The sequence below is a fragment of the Macaca thibetana genome, chromosome 7 (assembly GCF_024542745.1).
Source record: "Macaca thibetana thibetana isolate TM-01 chromosome 7, ASM2454274v1, whole genome shotgun sequence".
Lineage (NCBI taxonomy): Eukaryota > Metazoa > Chordata > Mammalia > Primates > Cercopithecidae > Macaca > Macaca thibetana.
The window spans coordinates 46,213,149-46,226,289 of record NC_065584.1 but is presented as its reverse complement, the minus strand read 5'-3'; the positions used below and the strand labels follow the sequence as shown (position 1 = coordinate 46,226,289).

At 44.1% G+C, this 13,141-nt stretch overlaps 1 protein-coding gene across 2 annotated transcripts in view; it reads left to right on the top strand.

Annotated features, from left to right (window-relative positions):
* Positions 1-13,141, top strand: part of PRKCH (protein kinase C eta) — a 233,165-nt gene that overhangs the window by 206,593 nt on the left and 13,431 nt on the right. For both annotated transcript variants that reach the window (XM_050797765.1, XM_050797766.1), the window contains exons 11-12: positions 5,360-5,498; positions 6,202-6,390. In XM_050797765.1, coding sequence (XP_050653722.1) covers positions 5,360-5,498; positions 6,202-6,390 — 328 coding nt within the window. The remainder of the gene's footprint in view (positions 1-5,359; positions 5,499-6,201; positions 6,391-13,141) is intronic.

The window sequence follows — 13,141 nt, the reverse complement described above, 5'->3', positions numbered from 1 at the left end:
CTGGACAGACCCACAGACTCACCACCCCCAAAGGAGCAACAGACAAATGGCAGTATGCTGACAATCATAAATTGACTGTGTATTTTATGATAACGGGTATCAAAGTTGTACTTTATTAAATATTATCTTTTAGATTCAGATATTAAAATGTTTATAGATGACATAGTTCATGTCTTGGATTTGTTTCAGAATAATCTGATAAAAGATGGATCAGGGAGGGAGGGAGTCGATGTAGAGAGGGAACATGTTTGAATGTGCAGTGGCAGCCGCCGAGGCTGTTTGATCGATAGGAGAGTTGTGTCATTCTCCCTACTTTTGTCTATTTTGAAATTTCCCATGATAAAAGTTGAAAAATATGTTAAAAATAGTTCATATAAATAGCCTCCTAGATTCATTCTTGTTCAAGGAGCCAGCTCTCAGCTCGCTTTCCTTTATTTCTTTTGGAAGAGTAACTGATTCTAGTGATCTAAGCAGTAAGACTCATGTCAATCTGTTTTATTACTCTCAGGATAGCTTATGGTGGAAACAAAATAAATCCAATTTCTGAATCTCCTTTGTCTTCAATCACTTGGGAATTCTCTCTGAAACTACTGTGGGCATTTTAAGTAACCCTGATTACCCAGCAAGAACAATGTAGCTTTCAGACAAGCACAGAGGATAGAATAACTCTTTCTACCCTTCTATGCTTGCATGACAAAAGCTGTAGCTATTAAATACCGGTGCTCAATGAGCTAATGAATGGCGAGCCGGTAATTGTGGTTTTGGCATTTTAGGATTTGAGCCTCTGCCCTGTATGAACTTGTAATCTTCATTGTGTAGCCTTGTTAAGTTCGGCTGCTGAGTTACATGTTGGCATAGGAAGCTGAGGCACTCCTAAGCCAAAAACTGACCTCTGCATATTTCAAACTAAAGTCAGGAGGCTTAGGGTGACTTCTTTTGCTTTAAAAAAAAAATAAAGGCATGATTTCCCTTTAGAGTGGAAGCTGACCATGACTGTAAATGGCTCTGTAATCTTTGGCTTTGTTTGAGTCACCCCCTCCATGTTCTGCTCTTCCGTTTGGATGCAAGCCAGCACAAGGATAAGCGTTCTGCTTGATCCTCGTTGTTTAATAATTGACCCTTCAAAATCTCTTTCTTTCTCCAGCTTCACCAAAGAGAAGAATTTAAATTTTGATTTCAGGTTTCTTCTTTTCCCTCTCGAGTCTGTTTCTCTAAGGGGTAAAACATGTGGCTTTTTATAAGTTTAAGTACTTTGGAGCAAAGTTTATGGAGTGTCCTTCCATCCCCTAAAAATAAGATAGGCTCCGAGTTAGCCAGGGCAGTCATATTGGGGTCCATCTGAAATGCTTCTGTGTATCCCTTTGGTCAGCACCTCCTGCCAGGACCATGCTGGAGCTGCTAAGAAGGAAGACAGGTGCACAGACAGAACCTTCTGGAATACAGTGCAGGGTGTGCTGTCATAGAAGTATAAACTGGGCACCCTAGAAGCAGAGTTGATATTACTATGACTCTCTGGGGACATCAGAACAGACTTCACAGAGCAGGTATGAGATACTTTTGCTGAAGGCAGAACTGGTAACCGGGAATTACATTATGCTCTTTATTGAACCCTCTTGGGATCCCAGTTTGAGTGATCTGTCTTACTAGATAGCACCTGGTGTGAGAACAGCCATGGCGTTTCCTTTACGGCTCATACAGTTCTGAGAATGCCTAAAATTAGATTGAAATCAGGATTAAGGTGTCTAACCTGCCTTTGTGGCCTCGGGCATCCTGTGACCAGGATGAGTCACATTCTTGTCTTGCCCACTTGTGTCTTCTGAGAGCTGCGTCCCAAGACTTCCCCATGCAGAGCTGATTGTAATAGTTGACGGACAAAACTGATGGCCCAGCACTTTCCCTCCCTGTGCAATTCCTGCTGCCCATGACAGCAGCTGAGTAATAAGCAGTCAGACCTCTTACCTGGGACATTAGTCACAAACTCTTAAGCAACTGCGGGTCAACTCTTGAGACCATTGTGGATTTCTGTTAGCACTTGTTTCTGTTGCCCAAGAAGATCCTTTCCAAGACCTCAGCAGGCATACTGGCTTCGGGAAAATTCTGAAACTCAGTGACCTTGTTTGGAAATGTGAGTGAGAGTGTTCTGGGCTCAGGTCCACACAGGCCTGGCTTGTCAGGCTAGGACACAGTGTCGATAAAGCTGGGCTCATGGGCTTTGTCCCCCCGGCTGTGCTCTCTCCTGGGGCTGCAGACTAGTGTGTCCAACCTCAGCCAGGTGCCTCTCTACTGTGTGCCCTCAGCCTCAGAAGAGCCAGGCACCCAGGCCTTACAGTGCCTCCCAAGTCAGAAAACACTTGTGGAAGAACTGAGAGTGTTGGCCTCCTTCACTGGACAGGACCCCAGTCATCCTCACCCCTGCTCCCGACCTGCGCTGCTGTGATCGCAACCTCTTGTAGGTTAAATTGGCTGTGCTCATATTGTGTGCGTGTGGTGGGACAAGGGGAGGAAGCGGCTTCCACAAATCAGCCCACTGAAAACACTCACTTATATGGGACATGGGATTCTGCATGGAGAAGGGCTGATTTGGAGCCAGGACTGGGTTTGGGTTAGAGACACAGAAAGCTTGCTTCGCTGAAGTGGGTGCACAGGTACTCAGCATGCCTTTGCCTTATGCCCCTGACACCTGGGGAGGCTGCTGCTAAGAGCAGAGAAGTCTGTTCTACGTTCCATTGATCTGTGCCATGAAAGCTGTGCTGCTTTAACCACACTTACTGGGGATTCCTGGAATACCAGACTTGCTTTCCATTCCTGGGCATTTTCTAGTGGCCATTTTCTGTAAGACCTGCATGGCCAGGCTGTATCAACTCACAGGACACTGTGTGGAAACCAGTCATGCCAGTTCTGTCATCACCTACCTCCTCCAAGCCAGCAACGTGATCCAGGCTGGACAGACACCAACCTTTTGCCTTGGGCCATGCAGGCCAACAGACCTTGATTCTCACACTGAGGCAGGAAAATAGAACCTCAAGTGCCCTGATACAACCCACAGTGAATGTGACACTCCAGAAAGAGCAGTCAGCTGCAGCCACTGTGAAGATGCCACAGCGAGGGGGGCTCCAGGCGGCCCAAGGCCATGGCAGCCTCCCACAATGGCAGTTAACCACAAAGCTCCAGGCCACCCTAGGGACCTGCAGCCTCCTCGTCACTGATCAGCCTATGTGGGTTGCCTCTGAGCATATTGTTCCTTTAAAAACCAAAGTGTAAATGTCTCACCCAAAAGGCCAAGCTGCTGCTCTGTCCGGTCTAGACTGTGCCTGGGAGGCTAGCAGTGCCACCTTCCCTCTGTAACAGTGCCCTGGGGAATGGTTGGCAACAGGAGAACCCTGTGCCTGTGCTGGGAAGCGGGTTGTTTTAAGAGAGCACTGCCTTTTATTTATAGACAGCTTTATCAGTACACGGCCATGTTCCTGCTGACCTTGAGGACTCTTTACTAAACAATCCTGCTGCTGAGTATTCACTTCCTTCCACGTGAATTTGCTCTTAGGGATTGGAGGAGGAGTGGAAAATGCCTTGAACCAGAGTCTCCATAATCTATTAGGCTTCTTGTGCACCTGGGGTACCCACAAACAAACCCTCTTCTCACTCTGGTTTTCCTTTTCCTGGTTAACATCCCCACAAACCTACTGGATTTAAGACAGAAACCCAGGAGTCGTTTCTGCTCCTTCTCTCTGCCCATCTCTAAGTGATTATCAAGCCTTATTACTGATTTTGCTTTCACCAAAGCCCTGCTTCCTTTCTCCTGACTGACTCCTTATTTTCCATTCCATTCATCACTGTTCTGGTTCAGGTCTTAACATCTCTTCCCTGGACGGTTTCAGCCTCCCCTAACTGATCTTTTCTTGTCCAGCCAGGAATCAGTTACTCCCTTAATTAGGGAGCATCAGGAAGTTCTTTTTGCCTAATATCTGAAAATCAAAATTCCTTAGTGTGACATTCAGGACCCTTCATCGTTTGAAGGACTTAACTTTCCTTGTAGCCCTGAGATTTTTCATGGCCCCAGCACTCCTGTGTCCTGTGCTGCCCGCCCCTCAGCCTCCTCCACCATACCCAGGGTTCTCTGAGTCCACCTGCACAGCCACACCACTGGGCTTGTTGCCATGTCCCCGCCCCATCCGCCTCTCCATGGCGGCCTTCTCACTCCCCCTTCTCTGCCTGGGAGACTCTGACTCATGCTTTCAGACCCAGCTCAACTTCTACTTCTGCTGTGAGGCTGTCTCTTTCTCCTCCCACTGGAAGGAATTGTTCTCTCTTATGTTTCTCTCGTAGCACTTGGTTCATACCTTCATCATGCCACTAGGATGATACAGCAATTGGTGTGTTGCCCCTCCCCTGCCCCTCCCCTGTCTGTCCTGTCCATATGTGTGTGTGTGTGTCTGTATATAAGATATATATCTATTTGTTTTACACACACACACACACACACACACACACACACACACATTTCTTTCTTTTTCTCTCTTTTCATTTTGGAGACAGGGTCTCACCCTGTCGCCCAGGCTGGAGTGCAGTGGTGCACTCTCAGCTCACTGCAGCCTCAACCTCCTGGGCTCAAGTGATCCTCCCACCTCAGCCTCCCAAGTAGGTGGGACTACAGGTGCATGCCACCATGCCCAACTAATTTTTGTATTTTTTGTAGAGATGGGATTTCACCATGTTGCCCAGGCTCATCTCAAACTCCTGAACTCAAGCAATCTACCTGCCTCAGCCTCCCAAAGTGTTGGGATTACAGGCACCCGGCTGACAAGTATTTCTTAAGTACATTATGCCAGGCATAATGGCGAACCACATAAACACAATCCCGGCCGTCATGGAGCTTCTAGCCTAGGAAATATTTGTCTCCCATTACTCTGTGAGTTCCTTGCAGATGAAGATCAGCTGTGCTCCTAGTGCCTGTCACCACCCCTGGCACACAGTGGCCACCTCCCCTATGGGTGTTCACTCTGACTCTGATGGGTAGAGATGGGTGCTAGAGTGGAGGGTGGGGGATAGGCTGAGTACAAGGTAAGTGGAAAGCCTAGAAAAGCCACATTCTGCCCTCCGTTTTTAAAGGACAGCCCACATTTTCCTGTGGTTAGCCCATTCTTAATGGGCCCATCATCTTGGAGCCATGAGGCAAGTTCTGAGACTTGATCTAAATTTGTCATCCAGATAGCACAGAGAAGCTCACATGGCCGCATGTGGCCGCACTTGTGTGTGTGTGTGTGTGGGTGGGTGTGTGTGTGTGTGTGTGAGTGCCCATTTTGAGAGGTGGATGGTTTGGGGTCCGGCTGCCCTATCTCATGCTGCTCTTTGTATCTTTCAGAGATCTGAAACTGGACAACGTCCTGTTGGACCACGAGGGTCACTGTAAACTGGCAGACTTCGGAATGTGCAAGGAGGGGATTTGCAATGGCGTCACCACGGCCACATTCTGTGGCACGCCAGACTATATCGCTCCAGAGGTGAGTGCAGCTGCTTGATGCAGCTCTGAAATCTGAGCTCTCCAGTAACTGACCAGAAATGCCACTGGCTGCTTTTATGTGCTGCAGCGTTGGGGGCAGTGTTGAAAGCCGACACCTCTAGACTCGTTTATGGCTCATTGGGCGAATGATGGCTGAAAATGGCCTAAGTCACTCTAATAAGAATTTGAGTTTAAAAAAAAAAATTTGTAGATTTTGCAGTTGCTTTGGGCTTTAGCACTAGATGAAGACAAAGTGAACGCCACTCATGGCTATTTATATTTATTTTCCTCTTTGTCTCTACTTAGTGATTTAATTTCAGCATCATTTGGCAGAACTAAAGAAAGGCTCTTGAATCCTTCCCATATGAGTGAGTGAACCCAGTCTCCTTTTTTTTCTTCACTGATACATTTCCAGAACCCTTTCTGTTCGGGATCTGCACGAGCCCATCACTGTGGCCCAATCATAAATATTTGCTCACCATACCAGAGAAGGCATCTCTGAGTTGACCACAGGGAAAACAGACCACTCTGTAGAAGTGGAATGAAATATGCATGCTAGCACAGGAGACTTAAAAAAAAAAAAAAAAAAAAAAAAAAAAAAAAAAACTTTGATATTTCCTAGTGCATCAATTTCCCTAGTTATGAAGAACACATTTGTTAATCTGATGTATGAACCACCTTCTCCCGCTGCCCCCTTTGCACAGATCCTCCAGGAAATGCTGTACGGGCCTGCAGTAGACTGGTGGGCAATGGGCGTGTTGCTCTATGAGATGCTCTGCGGTCACGCGCCCTTTGAGGCAGAGAACGAAGATGACCTCTTTGAGGCCATACTGAATGACGAGGTGGTCTACCCTACCTGGCTCCATGAAGATGCCACAGGGATCCTCAAATCTGTAAGTTTGGCTTACCCAGCTAGCTTCTGATCTTTTGCAGACCAGCTTGTTTTATGTGCTTCTGGTGTCTTTTCAGTGCCTCCCACCAGTAAACCACTAGCTCTAACTAAAATTTGTGTTCTAATCTAAAGAAGCAAAGAACCAGAGTTCTCTCAGGCTGTTACCCTCTCTTATGCAATACACCCTCTCTTATGCAATAGTTATTTTGGGGCCAATTTTGATAGTCCTTGATAACTTTGTTTGCCAAATAGCAAGTATTTCTAGCACTTCAAACTTTAGTTGAGGGGAGGTGATGTTTCCCCTTCATACAGTCAGGCCACGCCAGAGTTTTGGGTCAAGCGAATGCCATTCCCAGCCTGTTATTATATCAGTTGTGTTTCTGTTGGCATCTTCAAGGAGCAGGATGAAGGGCCTTTCTCTTAGGGCTGGGAGAGGAGAAGGAAGGTTTTCCAAACCTCTGCAGATCTCTTTTGCCTCCAAATTATTCTTATGCAAGCCAGGTGCCACGCCCAGCCTGCAGGTGCAGTGTTGTAATGGATCATGTTGAGAAAGTCTTTTCTGTGTGTGCATTTAAGGCACTGTGCTGGACGCCTTTGAATTGAGGAAAAACATGTATTGGACGCCTTTATGTTGAAAATAAAGTACATGTAATTTGGGTCAATTCTGTAACCACATTAGTTGAGTTCTAAAATCATGTTTTTTCACCTACTATATGCAGAGGGGGGATATAAAGGCAAATAAAAGATAAGTTGTTCGAGAAGGGATAAATCAGAACAATCTATATTTTGTTGGATAGTATCTATGGCATAAGAATTACTATCCTTAAGTTATATCCTTTCAGTAATTTGAGGCAAAAGCGAAATGTGAGAAATATTTGCTATCATGTTGAAAGACTTGTTTCTCTTTAGAAACTTCTAGCCCTATAATCAGTGCCATTTCAAGGACATTTTTTATGTGGGTCACTGTGTACTGGGGCTGAAGGCTTGATTGTCCCTGAGAATTCTCTACATCACTAAAAGAGGAATAATCACAGAAATCCTTCTGAGGCAAATATTACCGAAGTGAATCATAACACATGGCTCGATTCTCAAGCTGAGGTGCCAGTACCCTCCTGAAATTGAGAAAGCATTAATCTCACAGAAATAAAAATCTCACAGTACTTTGGGATTCTACCAGATGTCTCCTATCTAACATGTTTTTGTAAGAACAGTTCATTTTTATATTAGTGGAAATTTTAGAGGAAACCATAAACATGGCTTTTGTAATTTTATGAAAAAAAAAAAGTCATAGAGAAAGGCTTGTCTTCGTGGATTTGTGCCATGAAGTTTCTTAACTTCCTGAAGGGAAATGTACTCACCTGGGTTGGCTGCAGCCAATTTTGATAACGTAAACCACAATAACACAGCCTCATCATGCTGCAGAGGGAGGCGGACTTTGCATGGTCATTTTCCTACTTCCATGGCCCAGAACCGGGCTTTCTGCGAAAAAGCATGCCAGCCTTCTGTGGCCGGCAACAGCCACCTTCATCATGCTAACGGTTTTCCATACCCCACATATTTAGTCCAATTACTGTAGCTGATTTAGTAGTTTTTAATATTTAGATGAAGGATCCCAGAGTTCATAATTCACATGAAAATACTGGTTCAAGCCATAAAGAAATGCCTGTTGTCAGCATTGGTCACTAGGCTTGGTACCATGAAGGGTAGGAAATAAAAGTCAGTCCATGCCTCAAGAAATTTTTGTATTTAGAACTCAACTAATGTGGTATAAACACTGGATTAGCAATCCAGATCAGTGTTTCTCTGATAGATACCATATGCCTTTTGAATCTAGGTCTAGTAGAAATCTTAAGAGGCCACATCACCATTTGGGTTGGATATTCCTAATTTTTTGTCTTTACATTTTTAGAAGTCCTCAACCTTATTCTCGTGTTTCAGAGTCCTCTTGAGAGAGTTCTTTCCAACTAAATATGAAATTAGGTATCATTCCCTTAGCCTAGAACCTAGGACAAGTACTAAGCAAGGTTAAGATTCATATGGAATTTCTAAGACTGTTTCTTTTTAACCAGGTGAGCTCAGTTACTTCAAGCTATATCTTTTATGTAAATATGGATATTTTTGGTAACGAGCAAATATATTATCCAGTAATAGCCTCATCGTCTTTCCTCCAAGAGGAAACAGCCTCTGGTGCCTAAGAAGAATCGCATACAGTGGAGACTGAGTTGTTCTCTCTCCTTGCAGGTTCACTTTTGGGAAATTACAAGTCCCTTCACTTCTCTTTATTTCAGCTCCTTTCTCATGCCAGCTGCTCCACTGATGGAGGCAGCAGCTGCGACTGTTACATATCATGTGTCTAGCACTCATTTTCCTAAGTGACACTTGACACTCTCTCTGGGCGTCTTCCACATAGGAAGGAGCAGGGGCTCTGGGCTCACAGCGCAAGCCCTGCCTCCCACTCCTGTTACCTTCCGACTGAGTGACCTTGGCGAGCCTCTGTGCCTCTCTGAATCTTAGCGTCCTTGCTTGTAAAATAGAGGTAATAAAATCCATACCAAAGGGTGATTGTCCGGATTATATGAAATGATATAGGTAAACTTCCCGGGCACACAATAAGCATTCCGTGTTTTCCTCCTTCAAGGCATGTACCTTCAATGTAATTTTCTTAAAAACACTTAAATATTGTCAGATAAAATTACTAAAAAAAAAAAAAAAAAAAAAAAAAAAAAAAAAAAAAAAAAAATCACTAAGAGGATTTCTGGGATTTTTTTTTCTTTTTCTTTTTCTTTCTTTTTTTTTTTTTGTACATTTTACTCTCCATGCCTAAAAACAAGAAGCTTAAATGGTATAGATGAGAACATTCAGCTAGTCTTTGCAGGGGACTGAGACATTTAAATAGAAATGTGATCAAAGAGAAGAAAGAAATATTCAGAGCACTCAAGACTAGACTTGAGGAGACACACTGAAGAGGGAAAGGCATCAGAATTGGGTTGGTTAAGAACCTGCCTCCAGAGCAGAGCTGCCTGGGGGCAGATCTTGGCTCTTTGACTAATAGGCTGTGTGACATTGGGCAAATGGCATAAGTCTTGCATGCCTTAGTTTCCTCTCCATTTCCTTGGGCAAATGGCATAATTCTTCCATGCCTCAGCAGGTGGGGTATCCAGCCCACAGGGCTACTGCGTGGTTGGCATGAGGTAACATGTGTGGGTGCCTGAAGCAGTGCTTGGCACAGGGTACCTACCAGAAAGTGTCCTGCACTGTTACCGCTGAGAGCTGCATGCATGAAATGAGTTTTTTACACTCTGTCCTTATCTCTGCAAAAGTATTTGTCATATTAGGAGGAGGGTTTGAGATAGCAAGGCGTGCTATGCCAACCACTCAGGCTGCTTTCTGGCTCTAATTGCAACTTGATTTAATTAGGCCAATATAGTTATTTTACTACCAGAAGAAAACTTAGAGATTGTCCATTCCCACCCCCTCGTTTTATAGAGGAGGAAACCATGAAGCACTGAGAAATTATGACTCATCAAAGGCCATTTAACACATTACTTAAATCAGTTGGGGCCTTTGTGCACTGCTGATGAGGATGTAAACTGGCGTGGATAATGGTATGGTGGGAGGTTCTTCAGAAAATTAAACAGAATTACCATATGATCTAGCACTTCTACTTCTGGGTATTTGCTCAAAAGAATTGAAAGTGGGAATTCTAATAGGTATTTGTACACCCATGTTCATAGCAGCATTACGTACAATAGCCCAAAGGTAGAAGCAACCCAAGTGTCCATCAACAGATGAATAGATAATAAGATGTGGTACGTGCACTCTGAACAAGCATTCATTTGGTTGCACAGGGCCAGATCAAGGTATACTGTGTTCTTTACCACTATTGACTTGACGCCTTTTTCCAGAATTTTGTGTCCACCTAAGATCAGACATTCTGGGAGCCTGGTGACTTCAAGAGTTCCTGATGTGAATAGTTGAATCCATCGGATGGTGTTTTGCATAGTTCTAAAAACAGTAGGGAAATCATGAGTGCTAAGTTGTGAACTGTAATTATTTGTCTTTGCCCTTAATTTTATAGTTTTGTGTGATCATTAGAAGCATAAACACAGAATTGTAGAGCTAGAAATAGTTTAAAAATATTTTGTCCACATTTCCTCATCTGTGGATTAGGAAACTGAGGCCCAGAGAGATGAAGGGACTTTACATATTAGAACGGAAAGAACACACCCTAGACCTCATTTGACTCCTGCCACTGGTTTTCAGTCTGTAAAGGTGTGATAATAACACCTACGGTGTGCACTTCAAATAACTCAGTATACATGAAAGCGTTTTCCACGTGGAATGCACAATACAAGAGTAAGTGATTAGTAGTGCTAACTTGTGAGTAGTAATTTCACAACACACTTTGAGGTGTTACTATCCTCATCTTCTCCTTGAACAATTCAGCAACATCATCAAGGTTATTACGTGCTTTATTTTACACAAGGCTGCGGTAGGCTTTTATTCCTAAGGAAATTGTATTTTTGTTTTTCCAGGAGCTTTTAAATCTTGACCAAAGACGCATAGGTGGGGTGTAAATAGCCAAATAGATATTGATCTGTTTATTTATATAATAGGCTTATATCAACGTATATGTGCATAGCAGGCATGGGTTCTGCAATACTCAGGTTCTGTGCGAGGTGCTAGAAATCCAGTGATGAGCAAGGCAAATATGATCCTGCTCTTGTGGAATTCACAGTCCAGTTGGGGTGGGGAGGGAGAAAGAAATTTTAAAGAGCAATTGTACCTTAACTGTATACTTACAATTGAATGAGAAAAAAAATTAAAATCCAAAGTTCTTTGAAAGCATTTATTTAACAGGCAGATCTAACATGACCTGGGCCACCAAAGGAGGCCATCTGGAGGATATGACATTTAAAAAAGACTGAAGAGAAGTTAGGCTTGAAAGTGTGCAGAGGTCTTGAGAAAGGAGCAGTCCATTTGAGTAGCTCAGTGGTAGGCTGGTTAGAGTGTGATGAGTGAAGGGGTGGGGCAGTGAGAGCTTCAGGGAAGGAGGCTGAGGGAACAGTGAGAGCCCAAAGGATATCCTAGGCCACACGAAGGAGACTGGACTTTATCTGAAGTGCCAACGTAAGTCTTTGAAGAATTCCAAGCAAGCATGAATGATGCAATCACTACTTCATGTGCAAAAGATCACCCTGGCTATTGTATAAAGAGTGGACCAATAGACTGAAGTATTTACGGATTAAGTGACTTCCAGGATTTCTTTCAAAATAATTCAGGAGTTGTGGGGAGGAACAGATGAAACAAGACTGGGCATGTGTCAGTAACCATCAAGACTGAGTGATGAGTATCCATGAGGGTCTGTGTTACTGTTGTCTAAAATTTCCACAATGGAAAAGTTTTTAAAACCACCACATAAATGAATATCTTATACAAACAAGCTCAGCATGTGTGTATGAAGAAACATTTCTAGCCTGTATAGAAAAAGTGATCTCCATCTTCACAAATGAGGGGAAATGGTTTACAATACAAATATACAGAAAGAGCAGATGATGTGAGCCACATACAAGCTGCCCTGTGGATCCTGGCCACATCTCTTAAATCCATGTAAGAGTCTCAGGTTCCTGGCCTGGGAGTCTATGTCACCCTGATGATTTTTTGCCACCACAAAACTACCTGGTGGTTTTAGCACGACTCATTTCTTCAGCATCCCTTGAGAAAGTCTATGCCTTCTCAAGAAGTGTCCTTCAACCCCCAGGGTAGTAACAAAGGGTACCCCAAAGAAGCATTTGTAACAGAAAAGAGACCAGAGGAGGAGAGAATCCTCATTGTTGGACTTTGCCCCATGCTGCCTCCTTGGGGCCCTGGGAGATCCTTTCCCGGCTGGATCTGCCCTTTCCCACTGGGAGGCAGGAAGAGCTGAGATCTCCAAGCCAGCCCTTCACAGTGCCTCTCTCTGCCGTCTCAGTGTGGGAGGGGCCTCTTTCCATGGCTTTCTGAGATGGAGATTTATTTAAGAAGGAAAGCTTGTTGAACTCCTTCTTACCTTTTTAAATGAAAGGTATTATTGTTATTCTGTATCTGGGGAAACTGTTCAGACACCTGTTTATGTTACATACCATAGAGCTACAGATGTTAAAGACCTCAGGGCTTCATGTGGCGTGATGTCAGCGAGTGCCTACATTCAGGATTGGGGAGGGTGTGTACTGTCCAGCATTCCTCTAAAACTGTGTGATTGGCAAGGCAGGGTCCAGCATCTTCTTCACCCCTAATCTAATATTAATGTCCCAACAGGCCCTCCCTGTCATCACCTTTACCACTGCCCTCTCCACCCACAACACCCCCAAGGTTGTGGACTTGTGAGTTCTTTGTGTGTAGCTGTTCAAACATTTCCTATAGACGTGGGTAGTGGACAAAGGACTTGCTTGTGAGAACTTTTCCCATGGAGTGCAGAATCAGTGGGCGCGGGGGTAGTTAGAGCACACACAGTTTTTAGCCCAGGATTTCTACTTGAAAAGAATTCCCTAAATCATTAAACAGTAATCGCACATCTAAAAGTAATTTTATATGCACCCAAATAAGCACACTGGAAAGACTATTTTTCTTGCTTCCACTTCTGTTTTTCTCATCTTTGTTTCAAATGTTTCTGTTTAATACTTAACATGTGCGTGCCTCAAAAGCAGCCTCGCCTGCGACTCGCAGAGAATGGAGTATTCACACTGGCAGGGTCCTCAGAAGCTAACAGAACA